At 38.8% G+C, this 14,029-nt stretch overlaps 2 protein-coding genes across 2 annotated transcripts; one reads left to right on the forward strand and one right to left on the reverse strand.

Moving 5' to 3' along the window:
• Nucleotides 1-1,169: 1,169 nt before the first annotated feature.
• Nucleotides 1,170-10,857, reverse strand: vps33b (VPS33B late endosome and lysosome associated). The gene is made up of 24 exons (XM_084063947.1): nt 10,781-10,857; nt 10,320-10,487; nt 8,958-9,038; nt 8,805-8,866; nt 8,667-8,716; nt 8,482-8,549; nt 7,729-7,774; nt 7,536-7,630; nt 6,351-6,455; nt 6,045-6,135; nt 5,882-5,959; nt 5,416-5,489; nt 5,233-5,319; nt 4,971-5,061; nt 4,818-4,892; nt 4,153-4,217; nt 3,926-3,980; nt 3,797-3,843; nt 3,196-3,328; nt 2,942-3,015; nt 2,135-2,236; nt 1,904-1,979; nt 1,701-1,808; nt 1,170-1,493 (listed from the first exon to the last, which is right to left on the reverse strand). Exons 2-24 carry the CDS (start codon nt 10,413-10,415, stop codon nt 1,414-1,416), a joined length of 1,839 nt encoding a protein of 612 aa, XP_083920073.1. The 5' UTR covers nt 10,416-10,487; nt 10,781-10,857; the 3' UTR covers nt 1,170-1,413.
• A 23-nt stretch (nt 10,858-10,880) lies between these two features.
• Nucleotides 10,881-13,985, forward strand: hddc3 (HD domain containing 3). The gene is made up of 4 exons (XM_084063957.1): nt 10,881-11,053; nt 11,832-11,891; nt 12,490-12,726; nt 13,091-13,985. Exons 1-4 carry the CDS (start codon nt 10,942-10,944, stop codon nt 13,219-13,221), a joined length of 540 nt encoding a protein of 179 aa, XP_083920083.1. The 5' UTR covers nt 10,881-10,941; the 3' UTR covers nt 13,222-13,985.
• The last annotated feature ends 44 nt before the right edge of the window (nt 13,986-14,029 follow it).

The raw sequence follows: 14,029 nt of genomic DNA on the forward strand, positions 1-14,029 counted from the left end.
TAGTTTTGGGATACGATGTATACAAAAGGGTAAACAGCGGAGCCTTGGCGGACGTTCGACCGATCCCGGATGAGAACCACATAGAGCCTCATCTCGGAGCTGTATAGCGGAGTGAGCAGACGACGTCACACTGATAAGAACCAGTATGCGTGCAACCAGTATGCGTGCAATGAAACCCATTCTATCAGGTCTCGCTAGGACACGCCTCACTAGCCAACACACAAGAGGGGTTGGGGTGTGCTGAAACCAGCGCACCCCGAAACAGGTTGAGAATTGATTGCGTGAAAAAATCACCTGTGCGTCCAGTCTCAATGTTAGTAAACAAATAATTGGTCTATGTTCTTCTGACCTAATGGTTCTGACACTTCAGGGAGACAGTGCTGCATGGTTCTCATGGCTCATATTACAGCTGCACTTTAGCACAGCCCATCCCTTACAGGATTATTCAGACACATTTTAAAGTACACACAGTATTTCCAGTGCAAACATGCCGACGCCAAAATAATAAATTAAATAAATAAATACCAGTACTACATACTGTATACATGACTCTGATCAAAAGCACAGAGACAGTTTAGTAGTCTAATGTTCAGACTAGAGTGGAGGGCAAGAGAGAGAGAGAGAGAGAGAGAGAGAGAGAGAGAGAGAGAGAGAAAATAACAAGGAGAGAATAAACAGAAGACAGACTTGAATATGAATTTATACAAGGTGATATATATTATATACAATACAAAGAACTCAATGCTTATATATAAATATATAAATAAAACCAAGGAAACTTGCTTTATCGTTAGTTCCAAATGGTGCAGACAACCTTGGCAAAATATATAGCTACAGTCTACATTTATTCTTTGGACAAGGCAAACAGATGCATATTGACTTAAGTCTTCATCAGGGTCTTATATGGTCTTCAGACTTTCTAGCCTTGGATCAAGACTATCATGTGTCTATTTTATAGATTCTGACAATAATAAAATACATCGATGATCTCTTGATCTAGCTCTGGTCCATAGCGTTCGAAGGAGTTAAGGAGAACTCCTTCTAATGCTATGGACCAGAGCTAGTCTTTATCCAAGGCTACAGACTTTCTGTTATGTTATCCACTGGATAACATGATTTTCTCTCACAATAGCATAAGTTACAGACAAACAGAAACATGCTAAAACATTTATTTAAAACATTTATTCATTTTGTACATCATCTATATTATGATGCACTGTTGTAATGTACACATTTATGCTCTCATCAAGAGAAAGAAAAAAAAAACATTTATCCAATGGCATTTTATAACTGTAAATGCCTGTGGCCACTTGACATAAAGTGTGGCAGCAGGAATGTGTCAGAACTGGAGACAGAACTTTGTCCATACTGTACATGAGTGTGTCCTGAACAGTTGAGATGGAAAGAACGGGACTACATGTGGTTGTCCAACATTGCATCTAAAAGTCTTGCACTGTTTGTGATTGCAGTGGTTACCACAATGAATTTATAACCTAGAGAGAGAAATAAGAGTGATTAAAAGTGCTTGAAGACAGATAAAACAATACAACCAGGTGCTCACAGGAGAAACAAATAAAGTACAAATACTTAGGTACTTCCCACCTTTGTATAAAAATGGTAGTCTCATAACAATTGCTAGAGCTAGTTTCTTGTTTTTAAGTATTCCTTAATATAAGCTTGAGTTGTTACATTAAATGTACCTTTCTCTCTTCCAAGGAAACGTAATGCTGAAATCTCAGAGAAGGTGCAGCCACCAAGAAACATGACCAGGATGATTCGTTGTGAATCATTCTTAGCTCCATTGCTGCCTGGTGGGGGGTAAATGTGTATCACAGAATCTTCAACACTCATCATCAAAACAGCATTAAAGTTGACTTCATATTGATGAGCATTATTGTCTAACCTGTGACTGCAAACTCATGTCCATTGAGCATCCTGGTGACTTCTTCAAGTCCTGTCCAGCCGTCTCTCTCTAGCACCTACAGTATAGATAAGACACAACACAGAAGAAACTAGATTTGCAATGGCACTAATTATCTTCCATATTTCATTTTAACTTGTGTCCCTTCTTATTGAACAATTTAATTGGGGTCTGTGTGTTTAATTTATGTTGCATTCATGTCTTATTACCCACCTGTTCGATTAGTTTACAGCTTAGAGGGATATAGGCCCCACTAAAGATGTAGGCCATGTCTCTTGGGACACGGAGATCATATTCCTCATCTGACTTAGGCACCTGTATGGAAAGTGATGACCGTTACTAAAATATAGCATCTATCTATAATACATGGGATTGATGTCCGTCTGTCCCCTTTCTTGAGAACTGTTCGACCGATTGACTTCAAACTTGGCGTAAACTGAGGTCCAGAGGGAACAATGTGCAGAGAGGTTGTCCATAGATATCTATAAATGCACAAATCTCTGTACCTATGTCCATATTCTGCTCATATATAGAGATCTTTCTATGTATTTCTGTCTGTATGTCTGTGTCCCTTTTATGCCCATATATGCAGATTCCTTATGTTATCAATATAATGTCATAGTAGTGACATCAGAGACTGGCCTCCAAATACTATGATAATTGGTACTGCACTAAGTACTCTGACAATGGGTATAAGGTGTCTCTGACGGGTGTAACGGGTATTGCATAACGGGAGAGGCATGCGTTCCCAATGAGCATCGTTCCCAAAGGGTATCGGCGTAGTTACTATCTAAAATAGAATGTTACACAATACTACTATTTCCCTCCTTTGTTTTTAGGAGCTCTTTGCTGATAAATAAAAGCTGATTGGTTTTCCTTACAATCCGTTACAGTGGTGTTTATGGTAAAGAAGTTTTGAATGAATGAGAATGTGCAACTGTCCACTGCTGGACATATAAGTTAGGTGAAATATCTATGGAAATACGCTTTTAAAAAATAGCAAGGTTCAAGATTGCTTACCAGGTTGAGTCTTCTACTCAATGCTCTGAAATTACTCTTCTTTGCCAAAGAAGAGAAGGCATCAGTCAACTTTCCTAAAGAGAGAAAAATGTATGGGGTAAATGGGGGTCAGGATATAGTGTACTACTGCATGCATTTTGTGAATCATTATAACATATCTAATCTATTCAGATTGGTGTTATGGAGAAAAGGAGTTGGTCAGCATAATAAAAACAAAGGGAGTTGGTCAGCATAATAAAAACAAGCTGTTTCACCTCCAGTCCTGTCATTGACCATTTTGCCCACTTTGCTCTCCATAACAGTCAGTGTCTCCCCTGGCTGCTGCTCCACCAGCAGTCCTAACTGCCTCAGGTTGTCAAATGTGACAAGATGTTCCACTCCATAGCTCTGATAGGGCCGCGCAAACCAGAAAGAACAGACTTAACTTGTGACATAATCTCAATACCACAGTCTTAAGTGCCATTCACACTGAGCACTAGAACTATGCAGAAAACTATATCGTTCACCATTGTATTTATTTTTATAGTCGGCGTGAACTCTGCCATCCACTTGACTTAAAACGATTTTTAAAACTATATTTTGTATAGTTATAGTTATAGTGCTCAGTGTGAATGGCCCTTTATATATAAAAATACTGCACACTTTTAACCTTATCGCCAAAACAACAATATTTCCACACAACGTCACCACACTGACACAACAAAAAGTGATTCTCCCTTGTGCCATTACCAGGCCAACAAATCTGAGTATTGTATCAACAGACAGCAAAGCACCATGTTCAGAACGTTCATCAATCAACACATTTAATGTCACAAATTAACATAGCATTCCTTTAAGATATGAGTTAAGGCTCACCTGTAGATATTGCGCTTTTAATGATCGGTAATCTTTCGGCAGAAGCCCTGTTAGATAAACACAAAGTTGTTATTATAGTATGAGGCTGGATTTGTTTTACTCTGGTATGAAATACTGAAGAACACTCACCATTTTCCGTGAGAGACAGGAGACAAAGGAGTCTTAGACTTTCTACATTTGAAACCTTGACAAGAGAAACAATAAATGAATGAATGAGCAAAGTCAACAGAATGTTGTGGAACATTGTAGCAGATCTTTACCTGTAGTATAGTATAGTATAGTATAGTATAGTATAGTATTAAGCATAGTATCATGCATGTGGTTATGTTTTATGGATAGCATTAAAATGGACTCACCTGTCTATTGATGTGCTCTTCTATGGCGTTAATGCATTCACGGATTTCAAATCCTTCCAGTAAGGCTGTAGTTGTAGAAGAATACAGGATTTGTAGAACTAATCATGTAATGACAAAAACTGAAACTCTCAAGTGATTAGTGTGTTACATTCATTATACACCAAATAACCCAGGTGTTTTTGATAGAAAGAATCACATCATATCAAAGTCAAATATAAAAAAAAACACACACAAAAAACCCCAATTTGAATAAAACTATGGTTTCAGGCAGATGCGTGCGGGGAGTTTGAAATCGGTCGGTCCCATATCCATAGGGCATAGTGGTCGGATCTGTGGCTCTGGATAACCGGATCTCCACATGTCTCTATACAGGTATATGGGCATATCGGGTTTGTTCATGGTTATGTCTGAGTCAGAGTGACATAAGTGTGGTCCTGCCTATATATGGGCGTATCAGGTTTGTTGATGGTTATGTCTGAGTCAGAGTGACGTGGCCATGGACAATTTTAGATTAAAGATTACTGTATCTCTGCACATTAAAACACTGTAGTGTTCAACAATAGACAGGAAAGACATGTAATAGAGCAGCAATAGAAACTTGGCCTGCCGCTCCAAAAAAGAAACAACATAACAATATGATGTTGCATTTAATAAGGCAATCTTACAGTGTTCTGTCTTCAACAATTCCTGAAAGTCCTGCTTCGTTTTCTTCTTCATCATTGATTCACTAGCACCAATATCTGAAAAAGACTGTGGCTTTTAGTGATTCAGCAATACTGACACAATTAAAAAACAACCAATAAGAATGTAAGACCTACGCAAACTGAGGAGCCGATGTTCTTGTTTTAACCCTTTCAGTTCCTCTGAAACAAAGGTCTTCATCTGTTTAATGTCCATCCCACGGCGTTTCTGTAGAATAAGAAAAAGATCGGATCGATGTGTGCTGTGGCCAGCCTGTGATGTCAGTCATCTATGACGTATGACCCCAAACAGCCCGATCCAAGTCCCATTAACTTACATTATAAAATCAAAGTTAATTAGGTGTATGTTAAGATGTATCCTGCATGCTCTCACACTCACGTCATAAGCAGTCTGGAGATTCTTTGCTTTTTGACTGAGAAATCCAAAGACATTGGAGAAATGCTCATTTCTGATTTCATTGAACACCTAAAAGAAATATCATGGTTCAGAGCAGGAATTCACGTAAAATCAAAGCAGAGATGAAGAAAATGGATGGATGGCCGCTGATACTGTCTAAACTACCTTGTCTTGAGAGTTCAGCATCACTTTTATGCTTTTGTCTGAAGATGTAACGTCAGGTCCAAACTCCACGCAACCTGCACAACAAATATTATCATTTGACTACACAACATTAGCTGCACATAAATATGAAAACAAATTACAGCATCCACCTGATGATTCTCACATTCCACAATAAGTCTGCAACATTTCACTCGACCACCAAAACCTAAGCTCTTCTGCTGCTAAGGTCATGGATTTTAGGTCAAGGTTATCCATCCTTTTCTTGTCCAGGAGATAAACCAAGCCTTCTGTTTCTCCCAACACGCACATGCACACACACACACACACACACACACACACACACACACACACACACACACACACACACACACACACACACACACACACACACACACACACACACACACACACACACACACACACACACACACACACACACACACACACACACATCTGAAACACTTACCACATTTGATTCTAAATATGTCATCCACTAGTCCTTCATAGACCACTTGTGAGCACAGAGGGGTAACAAGGTCCACATCTACAAAGTCAATGAGAAACGGTTATGGAGAAAATAAACCAAACAAGTGTCTGCAAACAAAGCATACAACAGCTTTATACAGTACCTCTGTCAATGAGAAAGACCTTTCCAATTTCAGCTTGACAGGTTTTTTGTTCGCCTTCTTCTACCTGCTCTCTCCATGATTCATATGCCATCTGGTTAAAATCGCACACAGGAGAGAGTATTAATGACAACTAAATCCTTTACCATGCATACCCTAATGTGGTATTTCACTTAAAACACTTCTGGGGTCATTGTAATGTCTACTACAGGCTTTTGTGTGCACTCTAGACCGTTTGTATGTTGCTTGATTCAATATTTAATGTTTGATATTCATTTGATCAGACATTGTCAATGTTTTTGATCATACCTTGGAACATCGTCCAATCCCATACACCTTAGAGAAGGGGCCATAAAGGGAGTGTAGGAGATGTAGAGCACTGCCTGCTGTCCTCACCCAGCGCTGGTCCCCTTCCTAGGAAATCACAGGTTATGTGTGCTAGCTTTGATTCTGGTTACTTACATGAGCTGTTCTTTTTCAAAATGTATTTTCAGGTCATCTAAGTCAGTGGTTCCCAAATGGTGTGTCATTTCCCATTACGAGTCATAGGCAAATACTAACCACTTTCAGCCTGCATATTTTGGGCATGCCATTATAGGCAAACATTTATTTATTTTAACATTAGTCACACATTTAAAAAAATAGCTGAAATAGCAGATCTACAAGCTCATAACGTTGTGACGCGTTGTGAGATTTTGACTTGCCCATTTGTATGCTTTATAATAATATTTTTTTTTTGAAAACCACTGATTTAAGCAATAATACACTAGAGGGAGTGCTACAGTGTGCAGTAAGATATTGCTACTGGTATTCTGCAGTTATAGGCATGCAGTGCCATACAGTGTTCTAGGTTTTTTCGGAGGGTATACGATAATTATTCCCTGCGCGATACGCTATCGTGTTTTCAATGGATGAAATGGTTATTAGACTGTATACACTGTATACGGCGTATACAGCATAACACGGTAGAACACACCACTGGTGCCGTAGATCAGCACACCAGTGGTAATATTGTGTATTATTGCCATCATACCACAGATACATATTTATGTATAATAAATAAATAATAAATTAAATTTACTTTGTTAATAACAAAGTCAGAATTGTGTATAATGCTGCTTTTCACAGATGGCAGTAAAGACAGGAAAGTTGAGGACAGAGTGAAGGGATGACATGCAAAACAGGCAACAAGAGCCAGATGAAAACCAGTTACACGGTCTATGCATTAACTGACTCAGAAACCAGGGCACCTCAGACTAGGTGTTAAAGCAATGTTGTTGGGGGGCAACCCGATTGCTGAGTGGTTTGGGTTAAATGCCTGACAGTGAGTCTGCGGTTTGATTCAATGCTGGAATTGCTATACTGCAGCTAATTTAGAATCAAAATGTTTTAATTAGTTCTATCAGTAGAGCAAACTCCCTGTGATTCCTGAGAAGAGGAAACTCTACCTTGCTGTTAGACTTGTGATACAGAACACATCACTAGCAACATTACCAGAAAGTTGTCACGAAAGAATTCTGGGAGCTCCAGACTGATGATGTCATCATCCAGTGGCAGGAGATAGAAGGCCCACTCATCAGTGGTCACATCTACCCAAAAGGACAGACAAGATGAGCATTTATTTTTGAAAAGCACAGCCACCATGCATCTACTCTAAATCAAAAGTCAAGATTCCAAGATCACCTACCACCAAAGATGCCTTGCTCCTCCAACACTGCATCACATGTATAGAACTGGATTTGAGTTGAATAAGAGAGCAAGATCAAAATGTAAGCATCTGACTAATTTCCCAATATGCACGCACACGCACACGCACACACACACGCACACACACACACACACACACACACACACACACACACACACACACACACACACACACGCAGTAAGCCATTTTATTTTACAATTGCTATACAATTTGTTATACTCATATTCATGTTCATATATTCACTGTTGATAGACTGTATCAATCTCATATTCACGGTTGATAGTCTGTACAAATATCAATCCATTCATCATATATTAATTGGCAGCGACAAATCTATATTCATGTGCTGTATATATTCAATTCTGATAGACTGTACAGTTATACTGTTTATTGATAAAATATACTGTACATATGTTAACTGTGTCACACCAAGTGCAGGCTCTAGTGTTAGACTCTATTTATTTATTTTGTGGTATCTTATTCTTATCTTCTCTCAATGGGGATCAATAAAAGGTTTTCAATGGTATTTCTGCTTTTAACTTTCTGAATCTTATTGTATTTTATCCACAGTATTTAGGAAGCTCAAAGTAGTTCAAGCACAAGAATTTCACTGCCTGCCATGTTGCTACCAGCTGTATTGTAAGTGCTTGTGACAAAGTGAAGCCTGTGGTATATAAAGCAAAGTAAAATAACACCAGTAAGAAACACCAGGGATGTCACTATTGTATGTACCTTCTGAGGGCTAAATATGATCTTGTATCTTCTGTTTTTTCCAGCCGACTTATCTGCATTAACTATATCTGGAAAAGGGAAAATGACATCAAATAAATGAATTGATTTTAAATAATTTAACAGGAAAATAGTGACAAACTGTGGATAATCAGCCCTGTGTTGAAAATGTGCTCCACTGTACTCACCACATATCCACTTCACCGTTTGTATTCTTGGACGAATCAGGAAACAAAGTCTATGTAAACAAAGCACAAAATTAACATACAATCACGGAAAGAATGAGAATAATATATTAAGCTATGTTGGGGACACACATCACTTACTGATCAGAGTGGCTGACAATAGGTTTATGTTCCACTTTATAGAGTTTGTCAACTTCATGTTGCTGCAACAAAAGATATATAACAACATTATTTTAAATGCAGCGTGGGCTCATCCCTGGCTTAGGTGGAAAAATTGCAGATGTTAAGGTTTACCTTGAGTGTTGTAACATTTGCAATACGATCTAGAGGGCTCATCAAGTCTGCATCAATGAACAGGTCCTTAGGTCCAGGTAGCTATGAAACAAGCAGAATGAGGATGGAAGATATTCATAACACGACCAAAAGGCTCTACAGAGGTTGGTCAACTGCAGCAAAGCATTAGGACCGAGCAGTGTTGCCAGGTCTGCTTAGTATAAGCGACTTTGGGCTGCAGTTGTTATTTCTGAGTCTGAATTTAATAAAATTGAATTGAATTGAATTGAATTATTTTGGCTTGCTTCCAAATGTCTTGATTATTATTTAAACCAGTGTTTCTCAAACATTTTCATGTCAAGGACCCCCAAAATAATGTGTATTTGTCCACGGACCCCCCATCTGAAATTATAATTTGTACCAGGGACCCCCGTACCAGATTTGTGCTGTTAAAATGTTTCCAAAATATTCCACATTTTTTACTTTTTATTCCTCAATGTTTTTGAAAATAGTAGATCTACAAGCACAACGCGTTGCATTGCGAGCTTGTATATCGGCTATTTTCAAATAGCCGACGTATTTAGGTTTGAAGTGCACATGTGGCCTAATAGTCCTTGTTTAAGTTGTTCTCATAGACCTTGTTATTTCTCTCGCAAAACCTGGCAACACTGGGACTGAGCTGCCAGCCATGAGCCAGAGTAGGGTGAAGGCCCAGAGGCTTACCAAAGACCCTAGTCACAACAGAAATGGACTGTTCGCACTGTCATCATCATTCATTGGGTCTCACTCCAGCAGGCTCTGCAACAGTTTCTATCCCCTTGCCATAAGACTTCTGAACCCCAAAAACTGTACCAGTTGTGAGGACGGTTTTATGGACTGATTAGATTCTGTTGATATTTTGTACTGCTGGCTATTTTTCTGTATTATACTGCACTTTAGAATTAATGTACAAATAAATGTATGTAACAATAAACACCTTGAATAAAGACAGAATGGCATAGAAATGTACAGTAGGCTACTAGGTACCCTCTGATAGCGACAAAAAAACAGGCACTGTCAACTATTTAGTTGACAAAACCAAAAGGAAAGTCTACGGGGTGCTATTTGGTGTCTTGGTGTTGGAACGTTATAACAGTGTTATTCCCACGCTGAAGGACCTGTGCTCTCGATATTTCTTAACTCATCTATCCATGAGCGAAGAAGCAGATGAACTTTTTAAACCCCAGCGGTATTGTGGGGAAAGACACTAGTAACAGAAAACACACTAGTATTGAGCTCTGAGGGACTCTGGTTACCCATATGGGGTTTAGTGGTTAAGTTAAACCCTGGTATTTCATGAGACACAAACTGTGACAGCTAGGTATGCAAGGTGGTAACATGCACCTGTTCTAGCAGGTAAATGAGCTGGTCCCTGACCAGTCTCTTGAGCAAGGAGAAATCAGGGAGCTCAGGGGAGTCCCTCCTGATGCTGTGAGCCATTGTGAGTCAGCTGAGAGAGGTGGAGTTGAGTGCTGCCTGCAGGTTCTTCCCCAAATGACAACAACACCCCCCCTGCAAAACACAGTGAACAAAACAACTTGAAATTCATGGCACAGTTTAATAGTGAGAAATGTGCACTTAATGATACTGCTGAGTGCTCTGTTCCCCTTTGGCAACGTGTCAGTCATCTTAGCTAGCTCACGTTAACGTAGCATAATGTGTGTGATAAAAGGAAACCTGTACCATGTTTGTCCATAAAGTATTCAAGTTTCTCATGCATCCTGGACACATACACAATGACATTCAGCGGTAACGAAACAAAACAACACTGGATTAAATCATTAAAAATAATAATAAATACTTACTTCCGTAGTTAGCTATGATGGGGCTGTGGTGGTCATCAACAACGCTTAGCTTGTTTCCCCCCGGACCCAATTCAGGGACGTACCAGTGAAACACAACAAATCCATTTGTTAGTTTTTATTTGGCACTCTGCTGTGTTTGACCGTGTTTCATATTCCTCACAATGAACACAGACTCAGTTGTATTGTTGGAAACTGTCAATTTTGCCGCAGAAAAGCACCGCAACCAACGACGTAAAGACCCAGAAGGAACCCCGTACATAAACCACCCGATAGGTATGGTTAGATATAGCCTTGGATCAAGACTATCATAGATGTATTTAATCGAGTCTGACTTTTACTTTCGTGTCTATGATAGTCTTGGCCTGCACCCTCCAGTGCGTCCTGCACTTTCACCAGTAAAGCCCGTACTTCTCCGTACATGTACCAAATATATATATATAAGGCGCTTACCCGGTTGGCCCAAATGTTAACTCGCGCTTCGAAGTCTTTGTGCAATGTAGTAGTCCGTCTTTTTCAATAAATATGTGTTTTAAACCCGTCTGTGTCGGATTCTGTCGGAAGTCCCCTGTATTCCTTAATGGGTGGTAGTGACGGGGCGCATCTGGTGAAGGCCAGAATTACACTCAATGTAAACGAAGGGGAAAATGGCGTTCGGTCACAGACGGGATTAAAACACTTCTTTATTGAAAAATACGGACTAATACAGTCCACAAAGTCTCCAAAAAGCGAGTTAATATTTGGCACAACCGGGTAAGCACCTTATATACATATTTGTATATGTACGGAGAAGTACGGGCTTTACTGGTGAAAGTGCAGGACGCACTGGGGGGTACTAGCCAAGACTATCGTTGATACGAAAGTAAAAGTCAGATAAAATACATCTATGATCTATGATAGTCTAGATACAGTAGTTTGTTCCTGCTTATGTGTACAGTCAGTGGTATGCTTTCATTAGGATCTTCTTCGTTTTGTTTTATTTTAATAAATACACGATACTGATCTATTTAAAGTTGCATAAACCAGCGATTGTGTGCGTGTGCGTGTTTTAAAGGAGTTGCAAGAATCCTGAGCCATGAAGGTGGTGTCACAGACATTGAAGTTTTGCAGGCAAGTTCTCCTTTGACCTTCTCGTTCATAATTACTGTATCATCATTATATACTGATGTATCATTCAGTGTTTTTCAGTGGCGGAAAAAAGTACATTTTATACTATCGTTTTATAAGTATCAAACTGCAATATAGAAACACTCTTGTTCAAGTAAAAGTCCGGAATTCAAAATAAAAGTACAAAAGTATTTGGCATCAAAATGTACTTAAAGTACCAAAAGTAAAAGTACTCATTATTATTATTATTATTATTATTATTATTATTTTCAAGTTTTCCGATGTATACAAATCTTTTGAAAATAGCTGAAATGTATATATAGTTTAAGTGGGTAATGTATGTTTTGTAATAATATCAAAATCTACAAAGTAACTAGTAACTAAAGTTTTCAAATAAATGTAGTGGAGTAAAAGTACAATATTTACCTCTGGAGATGTAGTGGAGTAGAAGTAAAAGTACTGAAAACTGGAAATAGAAGTAAAAATGCCTCAAAATTGTACTAGTACAGTATACTTAAGTAAATGTACTTAGTTACTTTCCACCACTGGTGTTTTGTAAACCCAGAGATAAGCCTCGTCATTATGTGTCTTGTCACTGCAGGCAGCTTTACTTCATGACACTGTGGAGGACACAGACACCAGCATACCAGAGCTGGAGGCAGTGTTTGGACCAACGGTGGCACGCATAGTGCAGGAGGTGACCGATGACAAGACCCTCCCCAAGCAGGAGAGAAAGCGTCAGCAGGTGGAACATGCGCCCCACTGCAGTCACCAGGCCAAACTGGTCAAACTGGCTGATAAACTGTACAACCTGAGGGACCTCAACCGCTGCACGCCGTCAGGTCTGCATTGTTTCAGAGTTCATTTAACAATGAGAGTGTACTCATGTAACCAAATGGATCCATACTGGTCCATTTGGTTACATTTGTACACTTTCTGAGTTACAAATGGAAAAATGAACACAGGACTTTACTGTTGTTTCCTGCACAGGTTGATGTTTTGTAAAGACAAGGCCACTCCCTATAATTCCCATTTGATTGATATTTATCTGCCTTTTTGCTATTAAGTCAGTGTGAAGCGTATGTTTGTGTTGCCTTAATCTTATCCTAGACATTTAATTTGAGTCCATCTCTTATTATTGCTGTGTATGGCAGATAAGGCTCCTTGTTATAACCTAATGTTCCTCTGCGTTCCTCTATTTGGCAGGATGGACAGCTGAGCGGGTCCAGGAGTACTTTCTTTGGGCTTCTCAGGTGGTGAAAGGACTGAAAGACACCAATCCAGCCCTGGAAGAAAAGCTACATGAGCTGTTCAAACAAAGGGGTGTTGAACTTTAGTGTTAATCCAGAACTGATCAACTGAAAAGAGTCATTTGAAATTAGAGTTGGATGTAATTAGATTTGTATTTCATTGTTTTGTTAATGGATCGATTCATGTATCACTCTTAAACACTGTGGCCTTTATCTATTGTAATAATGACAGACTGGTATAGGGCTGCACAGTGATGACTAAAATGATAAACCCAATTATTTTGGTGAATATTGTGATCACATTATTTAATATCATTATGGATGGTGATGATTTGGGGGTAGAATTATTTGTTTTAAATATTTTGTTATAGTTATTAATCCTTGTGTAATGGTGAGAAGATGAGGGGAAGGTGCAACAGTGGACAAAATAAGATGTTTAGATTAATTGGCAAGTTTCACAACTATATCGTTTTGACATCTTAAAATCACGATTTTAGAGCTGACAAAATTGGAACTGTAACTGGGTACTCTATCCTGATTGACTGAAACTGGCAACCCACCTGAACATTTTCTTTCTGTTTATTAAAGAGCTGGAGAGATGGGGAGACTGTTACTGAACAAACACGCCATAGCAATGATTACTATCAGAATATAGAGCTTTAAGTTCTAAACAAAAAAGCGTTTTGTTTTAACCAAAAAATATAACACCCTACCTTTAATTGTGCAGCCCTAACTACATTGAAATAGGCTGTATTGGTATTTTAATGCACTACATTTTTATAAGGAATTGATGCAGTGTATATTTTCATTTGATTTACAACTTGACTCTAAATAAATGACATTAAGTTCTTGTCTTTCAAAAAGTTTGGCTTTGACATTCACTTTTCTTGTTTTA

Source organism: Gymnoscopelus microlampas (assembly GCF_963454915.1).
Source record: "Gymnoscopelus microlampas genome assembly, chromosome: 1".
In the NCBI taxonomy this organism is placed as follows: Eukaryota; Metazoa; Chordata; class Actinopteri; order Myctophiformes; family Myctophidae; genus Gymnoscopelus; species Gymnoscopelus microlampas.